Source organism: Capricornis sumatraensis, chromosome 6 (assembly GCF_032405125.1).
Source record: "Capricornis sumatraensis isolate serow.1 chromosome 6, serow.2, whole genome shotgun sequence".
In the NCBI taxonomy this organism is placed as follows: Eukaryota; Metazoa; Chordata; class Mammalia; order Artiodactyla; family Bovidae; genus Capricornis; species Capricornis sumatraensis.
Window position 1 is genome coordinate 84206531 of NC_091074.1, and position 14388 is coordinate 84220918.

The 14388-nt window shown below is 48.9% G+C and overlaps 1 protein-coding gene across 1 annotated transcript; it reads left to right on the forward strand.

Moving 5' to 3' along the window:
• Nucleotides 1-831: 831 nt before the first annotated feature.
• SPINK4 (serine peptidase inhibitor Kazal type 4) lies at nucleotides 832-8176 on the forward strand. Its single transcript, XM_068973529.1, has 4 exons — nucleotides 832-892; nucleotides 5580-5620; nucleotides 6430-6542; nucleotides 8131-8176. Exons 1-4 carry the CDS (start codon nucleotides 832-834, stop codon nucleotides 8174-8176), a joined length of 261 nt encoding a protein of 86 aa, XP_068829630.1.
• The last annotated feature ends 6212 nt before the right edge of the window (nucleotides 8177-14388 follow it).

The window sequence follows — 14388 nt, forward strand, 5'->3', positions numbered from 1 at the left end:
TGAACTGTATAGTCCATGGGGTCACAAAGAGTCACACACGACTGAGCGACTTTCACAACTTATTTATTTGACTGCAACGCATCTTAGTTGCAGCCATCGGAATCTTCAGTCTTTGTTGGGGCATACAGGATCTTTAGTTTAGACATGTGGGACCTAGTTCCTTGACCAGGGATTGAACCTGGACCCCCTGCACTGGGAATACAGACATTTAGCCACTGGACCTCCAGGGAAGTCCTGAGGATTTTTCATTCTCTTTTTTTGTCTTTTAAACAAATAAATTTTTTTTTTTTTGGCTGTTCTGAGTCTTCATTGCAGCACTTCTCTCATTGTGACACATAGACTTAGCTGCCCTGTGGCATGTGGGTCTTAATTCCAAGACCAGGAATGGAACCCAGGCCCACTGCATTGGGCACTCAGAGTCTTAGCCACTGGACCACTTTGGAAAGTCCCAAAGTTGCAGCTTTTTGTTTTCATTTTGATCTCTCTCTCTTTCAGTATTTCTGAATTAGTTTCTCTCTGTTTTCCTCTATTTCAATTTCCCTCTCCCTCTTGTCTCAGACTAGAGTCAGCTTTGCAAGTCCAAACTTTTTCTCACTTCCAAAATCCACCATCAATAGCCCAACCCCTGCCCCAGGCCACTTGGAGCTCAGCGTCTCTGTAGAAAACAAACCCTTTCTTGATGCCAGGGTACAGATATTACCTCCGGGTGACACCTCCAGCTCTCCACCTGGCCTCAGATAAGATAAGGGTGGGGATCGGCACTATAAACAGGCCCCCATCAATCCCTGGCCCAGGCTCCAGCTCCCTCAGGCCACACAGCCCAGGATCAGCATGGCTGCCCGCCTGTGGATAGTTGCCCTGGCCTTGGTTGTTCTCTTCCTTGTGGACAGGGGTGAGTAGACGGAGCCTGGATTCTCTGTGGCTTGGTGTTGGTAGGTGAGCTTGGAATAGGGCTTGGGTCACCCCGTGAGGTCTTGGCTTTCTGCATAAACCTTCTTTCTGCACCCTGGGCTAGGAGAAAAGAAACCCAAGTTCCAATCCTACCTCTGGCTCAGAATTGCAAAAATCCTCTCCCCTCATGGCTCAGATGGTAAAGAATCCACTTGCAATATGGGAAACCTGGGTTCCATCCCTGGATTGGGAAGATCTCCTGGAGAAGGGCATGGCAACCCACTCCAGTATTCTTGATGGGAGAATCCCATGGACAGAGGAGCCTGGAGGGCTATAGCCCATAAGATTGCAAAGAGTTGGACATAACTGAGCAACTAAGCACACACACACACACACACACACACACACACACACCCTCCTCTCTTGGGGCCTCTGTTTCTCCAGTTGTGACACAGGAGATTGTTCTAGTTCAAAGCGACCCCGAGCAGCTACTGGGCTAGAGATTGGGGAGGCAGAGGGAGACAGTCTGTCTCTAGGGAGATTGACAAGTCTACTGGCTGCAGGGTGCTGGGTGCTGAAGGAAGCCTGGCCGGGTCGTCTGGGCTCCCATCTGCTCTGATAGGCTGTGGCTGTTGGGCTGAGGCAGTCATGTGAGCGCAAGGGAGCCCTTGCTCTGGGCTGAACACATGCTTCTGGAGTGGGGCCTGCTCAGAGGCTGGGTACCTCTGCAGTCTCACTTCTGCTGGGTATCAGGCCTTGTTCTGGGCCCTTAAAACTTATCAGCAAGCAAAACGGAAAAAAGAGCTGCCTTGATAGATATTAAGTTTAATGGGGTAGGATGGGGAGAATCAACAACCTATAAGATAGGTGCAATGTATGTTAAACAATAGATATTAAACAGTATTTAGATGGTGATAAAGGCTAAGATATGCAGATGACACCACCCTTATGGGAGAAAGTGAAGAGGAACTAAAAAGCCTCTTGATGAAAGTGAAAGAGGAGAGTGAAAAAGTTGGCTTAAAGCTCAACATTCAGAAAACGAAGATCATGGCATCCGGTCCCATCACTTCATGGGAAATAGATGGGGAAACAGTGGAAACAGTGTCAAACTTTATTTTTTGGGGCTCCAAAATCACTGCAGATGGTGACTGCTGCCATGAAATTAAAAGACGCTTACTCCTCAGAAGAAAAGTTATGACCAACCTAGATAGCATATTCAAATGCAGGGACATTACTTTGCTGACTAAGGTCCATCTAGTCAAGGCTATGGTTTTTCCTGGACTGTGAAGAAGGCTGAGTGCCGAAGAATTGATGCTTTTGAACTGTGGTGTTGGAGAAGACTCTTGAGAGTCCCTTGGACTGCAAGGAGATCCAACCAGTCCATTCTGAAGGAGATCAACCCTGGGATTTCTTTGGAGGGAATGATGCTAAAGCTGAGACTCCAGTACTTTGGCCACCTCATGTGAAGAGTTGACTCATTGGAAAAGACTCTGATGCTGGGAGGGATTGGGGGCAGTAGGAGAAGGGGACGACAGAGGATGAGATGGCTGGATGGCATCACAGACTCCATGGACATGAGTCTGAGTGAACTCCGGGAGATGGTGATGGACAGGGAGGCCTGGCGTGCTACGATTCATAGGGTCGCAAAGAGTCGGACATGACTGAGCGACTGAACTGAAACTGAAAGGCTAAGAAAAAAACTATTGGGCAGGGTGATAGGGATTGAGAGGGGGTTGCAATGTTAATGAAGGGGACTTCTCTCTGAGAGGCTGATGTCTGAGCAATACTTGAAGGAGGTGGAGGCGTGAGCCATGGGTATATTTGAGAGAAGTGGTTTCCAGGCAGAGGCAACAGGCAGTGCAAAGGCCCTGAGGTGGAAGCATGTGTGGAATATGTGGAGTATGGCAAGGAAGTCAGTGGGACTCGAAAGGAGTGAGGGGCAAGGTGCAGTGAGACAGGAGATGAGATGATACAGGCAACTGTGAACTATAATGGATAAAGCCTTGAAAGTCGATGTAAGAACTTGGATCTTCCTGTGAGTGAAATGGGAGGTACTAAAGGGTGATGAGCAGAGTCATATGTTAAAAGGATTGCTTAGGCTGCTACCCTGAGAACAGAGTCAGAGAAGCAGGGAGACTCCTTAGGACATACCCAGACAAAGTCATGATGTTACAGGGTGGGTCTGAGCAGGACATCAGGAACACTGACCTCACGGTCAGTCTCACAGCCACTTCCCTGGCTGGGGACATAGACTAGAGACTGAAGCAATAGAGAATGGATCCGGAGACTCTGGCCCAGCACAGCCAGGTTACTGCCAGCCTGGCATCAATTCCCTGAGCAGTTCTCTTGTTGGGAACACTGAAGAGGCTGCCCTAAAGGGAGTCCTTTTGCCGAGTTCAGCTTCCTGCCTGGGCTATATGAGGAAGGGAGAAGGAAACTTGGGCCAAGGTCAAGGGCAGTTAGGGGTAAATGCAACTTCCCACATCATCCAGAAAGAAACTGACACCACAGAGGGACCAGCATAAGCTGAGAGAGCCTGTTCCGGAAGAGTGAGCAGAGAGGAATGGCGGGGGCAGAGGGGCACAACAAGGAGGTGGATGAGGAAGTGGCCCAGGGGAAGTTTGGGATCATCTCACACAGTGCCGTCAACATAAGATGAAGAGTCTCAGTGGTCATGACACGGAGCCCTGGAAGGGCTTTATTCATTTTTTAAAATGCTTTCCCCCACCAACAATTACGTACCATGAAATGCACACATCTTATCACTCAGCAAATCCTATTCAATGAGTTTTGATGAGGCATATACCTGTGTAACCCAGACCCCTATCAACAAACAGAACATTTCCATCACTCCAGAAATTTCCCTCATGCCAGTTCATCCCTGCCCCCACCCCATTCCCACCCCGGAGGCAACCCTGGCTCTGACATTTTTCCACCATAGATTAGTTTGCCTCCTCTAGAATGTCACACAGATGAAACCATACAGGATGCTGTCTTTTGTGTCTGGCTTCTTTGGCTCAGCGAGTTTTTGAGATTCAGCCATGTTGTTGCATGTTATCAGTTATTGCTTTGTTTTTACTGTTGAGTTGAGTCACACTCTATGTGTGTATCAGGGTTTATTCACTCGCCTGTTGGAGGACATTTGGACAATTTCCAGATTGGGTAATTATGACCTGCAGGCTTTTGAGCAGTGTGATGACAAGACTGGATTTGCATGCTGATGCCTAAACAGTGTACCAGTGGTGTTCCCTTCTTCCTCTCCACCTTGGAAATCTCTTGTAATAGCATCTCCAGAAAAACCTAAAACCAAGGGATGGTCACCCACCTCCAGGAATGGAGAACTCTCCACTTCTGGAGACAGCTTCTTTCATTAATGCACAGTTCCCATTGAGAGAACATTCTGGAATCCACACCTGCCTCTTTGCAGCCTCTTCTTGCAGATGGGCTCTGCCTTGTGACGTTAAGAAAAGTTTCTCTCTCCTTGGGCCTCAGGACAGCCCTTCAGAGACTTCAGGAAGCAGCCTGCCCTTCTTAAGTTTTTATGGACCCTTTCCCTACACCTGTGGCCTTAGATCCAGCTCCATTCCATTCCCTCCTCCACCCATCACACTCACCAGTCACTCAGCAATTTGCTGAGGTCTTGTAAACAGTTCATCCAGACCTCAAAGGGCTGTGGGGCACAGCTGCATGTGTGGAGTGATAGAGCCATGGGAAAATCCAGCTCTGCCCTTAACAAACTGTGTTGCCTTACCTATGAACCTTTTTCACAGATTGGCCGAGTTTTCCGGGAAGCAGACCCTGGGATCTGCATGTAGTTTGCTGGAGAGGGCTCAGGGGGAAACACCTGGGAGGGGAGAGGGACAGTGACTGCCATGCAGAGGAGCTGGGGTGGCCCTGGACATTGTTCTGAGATGAGGACTTCACACCATTGTACCCAAATCACCCTGACATTGGATGTGGGTTGTTCCTGGGTAGGAATGCCACTTTGGGCAAGGCAGCTCCATTCTCCGAGGGTAATTCCTAGAAAAGCACTCACTGTGAGCAGCCCATGCTCCTGGCAGCTGAGGAAATGTGTGCCTCAGTCCTGTGGTGGGATCTGGGTCACAGACCTCGGCCTCCTCTCCTCCCTGTTACACAGCCGTGAGAAAGCTCTGAACAGTAGTCAAGATCATGTATTATCAAGGCCTGGTACATAGTAACTGAATTATTTTTTTTTTTCTTCTTCTTTTCAATATTTGTCCTTCGGTTAATTTATTTTTGGCTGTGCTGGGTTTTCATTGCTGTGCGTGGGTTTTCTCTAGGGAGGCCACTCTTTGTTGTGGTGGGCAGGCTTCTTGTTGCAGTAGCTTCTCTTGTTGCAGAGCACAGGCTCTAGGCGCGGGGCTCGGTAGCATCAGCTAGCAGACTCTAGGGTGCATGGGCTTTAGTAGTTATGGTCCTCGGACAAGCCCAGTGGGATCTTACTAATGAGAAACAGACTAGACTTTTATCTCCATAATTCTAGGCTTTCTGTCCAAGTTCTGACAATGTCATGTGAGCTTTCTGGGAGCCCTGTCTGTGACTCACTCACTACCTTTCCCTGAGGAATTCCAGATTGGGTGGTGGCTGGGATAGGTCCCTGAAGAGGAGACTCTGGTACCTGGGGCCTAGAGCCAACATCCCCTAATTCTTGTTTCTTTGCCTTTCAGAGGTGTCCGTGTCGGCAGAAAAGATGGTTTTCTGGAGAATGGTAAGGCAGCTGCTCTTTCTGGCCCCAGGGCTGCTGTCCCAGCCTTCCTTCTCAAAGGGGAGCCCTCTCATCCATACTGGGAGACAAGGGATTTTCTTCTTTACGCTCCTTCTCAGACACCTTCAATGGTGCCACAGTGGCCAGGGCAGCCTCCTGAGGCTGCATGCTTCCTAGCTTAGCTCTTTCAGGCTGAGCAGGCCCAGCCAAAGTCGACACAGCTAATCAGTGCAGAATGCATGTCTCTCAGGCCTGGGGCCTTCACTGCTGCACAGCACTGCCCCCCTCACTCCCCACCCCTACCCCAGGCCCCCATCCTAGTCCTGACCCTCAGGGCTAGCCTGAAACCCTTTTAGACAGAGCCTCAATTAGGCCTCCAGCCTCCTCATACCAGGGGCCTGATAGTCATGCAGGCCAGGGTGAGTTCAGGAGCCTCCAGGGAGGCAGGCTTCCTAGGAATGATGGCTGGTTCTCTTCTTGGGTCCTCAATAAGACCAGAATTTCTGTTAGACCCTGTGAAGAGTTGTGAGCCCATGAAGACAGGTATTCACCTGGCAGCCCGCATACTTGGGCTCAGCAGATACAGGTACATCCTTATGCACACAGCTGCAGCCACACATGGTCAGGCACACACACATACACACACAAGCAAACATGCCATGGGGCCCTGCATGCTTGGTTTCATGTTCTTCGGACCCATACTGGGGCCTTCTTGAATCTGGCTCCTCCCTGGAGCCCCCTCAGCCCTGTTCCAAGCAGAGCCCCTTGGTACTTCCTGCCTCCAAATCCCTGAGTGTTTCTCTCTCCCACAGCCCATCTGTGAACACATGGTAGAGTCTCCAGTCTGCCCCCAGACATATGACCCGGTCTGTGGCACTGATGGGGTCACGTATGAGAGTGAATGCAAGCTCTGCTTGGCTCGGATGTAAGTCCACCCCTGCATTCCCCCGGGCTATCTTGGGTGGGCTCCATCTGTGGTGCATACGAGTATGAAAGGAGCAGGACCTGACCTGTCTCCTCCTTTACTCATACTTGGCCTGGGTATGTCCTCCAGCATTTTCTCATACAAGTCCTCCAACATTTTCTCATAACAGATTGAGTGCAAGTAAAATAAAGGCACGTGGTTCCAGGCAGAAAGCCCACTAGTGGGGTATTGGGGGTGAGGGCGGAAACCCTGGGTCCTTTTCCTTGTTCTGCCCCCTGACTAGATGACCTTACTTGTTCATTTATTCCTCCAGCCAACAATTATTTATTGAACACTTACTCTGCTCTAGGCACTGGGGATACAATAGGATATAAAAAGCTAGACAGCATTACCAGCTCCTGGGGGCAATGGTCAGTCTAAGACAGAAGCCAAGCTGACAGTCAGCCAATTGCAGCACAGAATGCTAAAGGCTCAGATGGGGGTGCACAGGGTACTGTGGGTGCCAGGCCAGGGCAAGGAAGACTTCCCAGGACAAGGGACATCTCAGCTTGGCCCTGAGGGATAAGTAGGAACTAGGTTGGAGAAAGAATCAACAAGGAAAGGTAATTCCAAGTAGAAAAATGAGTTTGGAAAGATCTAGAAGAAAGTTTATATTGGAGGAAAAATAAGAAGTTGGATATGCTAGAGTATAAAGTGTAAAGGAGAATGGGGGAGAGACAAGAAATGAGTCTAGAGTGAGAAGGCCAGAACATGACCTTGGTCATCAGATCTCCTATTTGGTTTTATTTCTTCATTCATTGGAGAAGGCAACAGCAAACTACTCCAGTATTCTTTCCTTGAGAATCCCATGGACAGAGGAGCCTGGCCGGCTACAGTCCGTGGGGTTGCAAAGAGTCAGACATGACTGAGTGACCAACGCACTTCATTCATAAGATCTTGCGCTGTCCAGCACTAAGTGAGATCACAGAAGAGAAGTTGCTGACAGTTGCAACACTCTAGAGAGATGGGGAGGAGAGCAGCAAGGACACTGTCCTAACTTAGAAAAAGATCATGATAATTAAAGACTCATGCTTCCATTGGGAGTAGAACCCATAGGCTGTGAGATTGGATGTGAGGGGTCGGGGTGGGTGGTGGGCAGGAAGGAAGCAAGAACAACATGCTGGTTTCTAACTTGTAGGCTGGGGCAGCTGGGGATGCCATGTTGGTGGGGGCTGGGGGTGTGCAGCAGGCTTGTGGGGCAATGATGTTTGTGGACGGTGGAGCCTCTGGGACATCCCAGAGGTGATACACAGTCAACAATTGCATGAACAGGCCTGAAGTTGAAGACAGAGGTCCAGGCCAGACAGATATGCAGCCAGCAGCACATAGAGGTGGTTGAAAGCCCAGGCAGCTGAAACCTCCCAGGGGGAGGGTTTACATAGTGAGAAACAGTAGAAGGATATGCCCAGGGAGACCTGGGATCTCCTCTGCACTGTACACTGAGTGGGCAGAGCTCAGCAGGGAGTCAGGACAGACTGGGCCAGGGTTCCTGAAGGGTATGTTACACATCCTGAGGAGCTGACCTCATTCTCGTCTGCTGTGACCCTAGAAAAAACAGACAGGACATCCAGATCCTGAAGGATGGGAAATGCTGACCCCTCCAGAGCCTCTTAAGCCGTGAAGCTTCAGGCTAGAGAACCGTGGTGGGCGCGCAGGATGAGACATGAAATAAAGATTCAGTTCAACCCAGCCAATGGCTCAGTGTTTTGGGGGATTCTGGGAAGGCAGAATTCTGGGGATTCTGGGAAGGCAGATTCTGGAGGATGGGGGAATTTGGCCCTGTCTTCCCTACTCTGAATCTGATGTCCTCTCTATCACTCTGAGGGCTCCTCAACCTTGTCACACGTTCCCCTGGAAGTCCCAGGTATCTTCTGCCTTCTTGAGGGGGTCAGGACTGTGTACAGTGCTCCTGTGAGCCCAATCTGGCCTGTCACTTAGGTCAAGAACCTAACTGAAATCTGTACTCTCTGCCACTGCAAGGCCCAGCCTCAGCCTTTGAAAGGCTCCCACCCCCCTCACAGCTTTTTCCCTGGGCTATACCAGCACCCCGAATCTCACTCACACACATGCATACAGACCCGCACACATGTCAACACTACCATGGCTGACATTCAGGCGGTGTTCACCATACATCTGACTGCTCATTACAGTATTGCTCTAGGTCTATGACTGATGACAACAGATGCTCCCCAGGCCCTGGGGTGCCCTCCTGCTCCCTGGCCACCCACAGCAAGAGGGCTTCCAGACCCTGTCTGCTCTCTTGGTCAACACCCACTCTGGTTGTTAAACATGTTGACCCTGGACACACTGCACACAGGGCTCACAGGGACACGCAGCTTTCAGGAATCCACCATAGACAGAGATCCTGTGGGACATGTCAGGGACCCCCACTTTCTTGGCCAAGGCTTATAGGAGGAGCCTCTCTGGTAGAGGTGGTGGTGGTGGAAGAAGGCTCAAAGGGGCTTGGTCAGGCAGGAGTAGCATCACACAGACCCTGACTCCTGCTCTAGGGTAGGCAGCAAGAGCAGGAAACGCTCAGTGGGAAAATCCACACTGCGAGGAGAGTGGGGGCAGGGAAGACGGGACCCATCAATTTCTGGACCACTAAAACTGGAACCTAGGCAGGAATTGTTGACAGGTCTGCAGGGGCCAGGGCCCCAAGAGGCCATCTGTAAGGTCCTTCTACTGCTGGTAACATAAACTCGTTTCCTACCTGCATAGGGACGGTACAGGATGAAGTTTGGCTGTGACAGACCAAAAAGCCAAAATAACAGTGGTTTCAACAGACAGAAGTTTTCTCTCACACACAGACCTAGGTAGTATGCTGATTTCATGTTGCTTGTATACTGTTACTCTGCCATCCGTATCAGTTTCCACCCCACTGCTCCAATTCCAGTAGTCATGTCTACATACAGGCTGGAGGGGTGGGGAAGGGCACTGTATGCCTCTGACAATGCTTCCCATAAGATGCATTCTGGGGACTTCCCTGGTGGTCCAGTGGTTAAGACTCCACACTTCCAAAGCAGGCAGAGCAGGTTTGACCCCTGGTTGGCAAAATAAGATCCCTTGTGTCAAGTGGTGCAGCCAAAAGATTATTAAGAAAAAAAAAAAAAAGATGCACACACTGTCTACAACCCACTGGGTCAAATGTACCCTCTTGGCCATACTAGTGCAAAAAAGACTGGGAAATACTATTTTCTCTGGTTGGCCATGTGCTAAGCTGAAAATTAGTTCCCTCAGTGTAGGAAGAGAGTGGATACTGTAAGTCTCTACCCTAAGTGGGAAGCCCCTCTTACACTCAGGTGATGGATCTCAGCCAAGCTTCTCCCTAGTGACCCTCTCCTCCCTTAGGTTTCCACTCACAGGATGAGGAATCACAAAGGTTAAGCAATGTGCCAGGACATCACACAGGAAGACCTAACTCTCCACTTTCAGTTCAGTTCAGTTCAGTTGCTCAGTCGTGTCCGACTCTTTGTGACCCCATGAATCGCAGCACGCCAGGCCTCCCTGTCCATCACCAACTCCCGGAGTTTACTCAGACTCACGTCCGTTGAGTCAGTGATGCCATTCAGCCATCTCATCCTCGGTCGTCCCCTTCTCCTACTGCCCCCAATCCCTCCCAGCATCAGAGTTTTTTCCAGTGAGTCAACTCTTCACATGAGGTGGCCAAAGTACTGGAGTTTCAGCTTCAGCATCATTCCCTCCAAAGAAATCCCAGGGCTGATCCCCTTCAGAATGGACTAGCTGGATCTCCTTGCAGTCCAAGGGACTCTCAAGAGTCTTCTCCAACACCACACTTCAAAAACAATCAATTCTTCAGCGCTCAGCCTTCTTCACAGTCCAACTCTCACATCCATACATGACCACAGGAAAAACCATAGCCTTGGCTAGACGGACCTTAGTCAGCAAAGTAATGGCTCTGTTTTTCAATATGCTATCTAGGTTGGTCGTAACTTTTCTTCCAAGGAGTAAGCGTCTTTTAATTTCATGGCTGCAGTCACCATCTGCAGCAATTTTGGAGCCCAAAAAAATAAAGTTTGACACTGTTTCCACTGTTTCCCCATCTATTTCCCATGAAGTGATAGGATCAGATGCCATGATCTTCGTTTCCTGAATGTTGAGCTTTAAGCCAACTTTTTCACTCTCCACTTACACTTTCATCAAGAGGCTTTTTAGTTCCTCTTCACTTTATGCCATAAGGGTGGTGTCATCTGCCTATCTGAGGTTATTGATATTTCTCCCGGCAATCTTGATTCCAGCTTGTGCTTCTTCCAGCCCAGCGTTTCTCAGGATGTATTCTGCATGTAAGTTAAATAAGCAGGGTGACAATATACAGCCTTGACATACTCCTTTTCCTATTTGGAACCAGTCTGTTGTTCCATGTCCAGATCTAATTGTTGCTTCCTGACCTGTATATAGGTTTCTCAAGAGGCAGGTCAGGTGGTCTGGTATTTCCATCTCTTTCAGAATTTTCCACAGTTTATTGTGATCCACACAGTCAGAGGCTTTGGCATAGTCAATAAAGCAGAAATAGATGTTTTTCTGGAACTCTCTTGCTTTATTGATGACCCAGCGGATGTTGGCAATTTGATCTCTGGTTCCTCTGCCTTTTCTAAAACCAGCTTGAACATCTGGAAGTTCATGGTTCACGTATGGCTGAAGCCTGGCTTGGAGAATTTTGAGCATTACTTCACTAGCATGTGAGATGAGTGCAATTGTGCGGTAGTTTGAGCATTCTTTGGCATAGCCTTTCTTTGGGATTGGAATGAAAACTGACCTTTTCCAGTCCTGTGGCCACTGCTGAGTTTTCCAAATTTGCTGGCATATTGAGTGCAGCACTTTCACAGCATCATCTTTCAGGATTTGAAATAGCTCAACTGGAATTCCGTCACCTCTACTAGCTTTGTTTGTAGTGATGCTTTCTAAGGCCCACTTGACTTCACATTCCAGGATGTCTGGCTCTAGGTGAGTGATCACACCATCGTGAATATCTTGGTCATGAAGATCTGTTTTGTACAGTTCTTCTGTGTATTCTTGCCACCTTTTCTTAATATCTTCTGCTTCTGTTAGGTCCATACCATTTCTGTCCTTTATCGAGCCCATCTTTGCATGAAATGTTCCCTTGGTATCTCTAATTTTCTTGAAGAGATCTCTAGTCTTTCCCATTCTGTTGTTTTCCTCTATTTCTTTGCATTGATCACTGAGGAAGGCTTTCTTATCTCTTTTTGGTATTCTTTGGAACTCTGCATTCAGATGCTTATATCTTTCCTTTTCTCCTTTGCTTTTTACTTCTCTTCTTTACACAGCTATTTGTAAGGACTCCTCAGACAGCCATTTCACTTTTTTTGCATTTCTTTTCCATGCGGATGGTCTTGATCTCTGTCTCCTGTACAATGTCAGGAACCTCCATCCATAGTTCATCAGGCACTCTATCTATCAGATCTAGGGCCTTAAATCTATTTCTCACTTCCACTGTATAATCATAAGGGATTTGATTTAGATCATACCTGAATGGTCTAGTGGTTTTCCCTACTTTCTTCAATTTCAGTCTGAATTTGGCAATAAGGAGTTCATGATCTGAGCCACAGTCAGCTCCTGGTCTTGTTTTTGCTGACTGTATAGAGCTTCTCCATCCTTGGCTGTGAAGAATATAATCAATCTGATTTCGGTGTTGATCATCTGGTGATATCCATGTGTAGAGTCTTCTCTTGTGTTGTTGGAAGAGGGTGTTTGCTATGATTAGTACGTTTTCTTGGCAAAACTCTATTAGTCTTTGCCCTGCTTCATTCTGTGTTCCAAGGCCAAATTTGCCTGTTACTCCAGGTGTTTCTTGACTTCCTACTTTTGCATTCCAGTCCCCTATAATGAAAAGGATATCTTTTGTGGGAGTTAGTTCTAAAAGGTCTTGTAGGTCTTCATAGAACCGTTCAACTTCAGCTTCTTTAGCGTTACTGGTTGGGGCATAGACTTGGATTATGGTGATATTGAATGGTTTGCCTTGGAAACGAACAGAGATCATTCTGTCGTTTCTGAGATTGCATCCAAGTACTGCATTTCGGACTCTTTTGTTGACCATGATGGCTACTCCATTTCTTCTAAGGGATTCCTGCCCGCAGTAGTAGATATAATGGTCATCTGAGTTAAATTCACCCATTCCAGTCCATTTAAGTTCGCTGATTCCTAGAATATCCACATTCACTCTGGCCATCTCCTGTTTGACCACTGCCAATTTGCCTTGATTCATGGACCTGACATTCCAGGTTCCTATGCAATATTGCTCTTTACAGCATCTGACCTTGCTTCTATCACCAGTCACATCCACAACTGGGTATTGTTTTTGCTTTGGCTCCATCCCTTCATTCTTTCTGGAGTTATTTCTCCACTGATCTCCAGTAGCATATTGGGCACCTACTGACCTGGGGAGTTCCTCTTTCAGTATCCTATCATTTTGCCTTTTCATACTGTTCATGGGGTTCTCAAGGCAAGAATACTGAAGTGGTTTGCCATTCCCTTCTCCAGTGGACCACATTCTGTCAGACCTCTCCACATGCCCACCCGTCTTGGGTGGCCCCACAGGGCATGGCTTAGTTTCATTGAGTTAGACAAGGCTGTGGTCCTAGTGTGATTAGATTGACTAGTTTTCTGTGATTATGGTTTTAGTATGTCTGGCCTCTGATGCCCTCTTGCAACACCTACCGTCTTACTTGGATTTCTCTTACTTGGACGTGGGGTATCTCTTCACCGCTGCTCCAGCAAAGTGCAGCTGTTGCTCCTTACCTTGGACGAGGGTTATCTCCTCACAGCCGCCCCTCCCGAAAGTGGAATAGCTCCTCTAGGCCCTCCAGCACCCTCGCAGCCACCGCTCCTTGGACGTGGAGTTGCTCCTCCCAGCCGCCGCCCCTGGCCTCAGGCGTGGGGCAGCTCCTCCCTGCCGCCACCCCTGGCCTCGGGCAGGGGTAGCTCCTCTCGGCTGCTCCTGCGCTGTCGCAGCCTGGCACTCTCGGCCGCTGCCCCTGACCTCAGACGCGGGATAACTCCTCTTGGCTGCCGCCCCTGACCTGGGACGCGGGGTAGCTCCTCTCGGCCGCCGCCCCTTGGGCATGGGGTTCTCCCGGCTTCTGCTTTACAGGTGTGGAAACTGCGGGCCCATCTCTGGGAACCACCCGGCAACCTAAGTGTGGACTCCCAAAGCCCCGTTTGCAGCATGTGACCCTGCTGCCCTGGCCACTGCTCACTGGCCAGATTCTTCTCCAGGTTTTTAAAGTCAGAAATCAGGGAACAGAGGCAGTTCCTCTCTGGTAGCAAAGTTGTAAAATACGCCAAGTGGGGACTGCTGGCAGCCATGTTTCCTACTTTGTGGGAGAAGCAGGACTGAGTGAATGATGCTGACGTGCAGAGAGATACAGACAGGGATTTCAGGCAGCATTTGTATTCCTGAAGTCCAACTGCCCTTGAATTTTCCAAAGTTACATGAGATAACATCCTACCAACAAATTTTATGACAATCTCTTTGGAATAGGTTTCTGGTATTTTCAACTATGGCTTCCCTGTGGGCTCAGTCAAGAATCTACCCGCCAATGCCAGAGACCCAGGTTCGATCTCTGGGTCGGGAAGATTCCCCTGGAGAAGGAAATGGCAATCCACTTCAGTATTCCCTGATAGCTCAGTTGGTAAAGAACCCGCCTGCAATGCGAGACCCAGGTTCAATTCCTGAGTTGGGAAGATCTGCTGGAGAAGGGAAAGACTACTCACTCTAGTATTCTGGCCTAGAGAATTTCATGGACTGTATAGTCCATGGGGTCGCAAA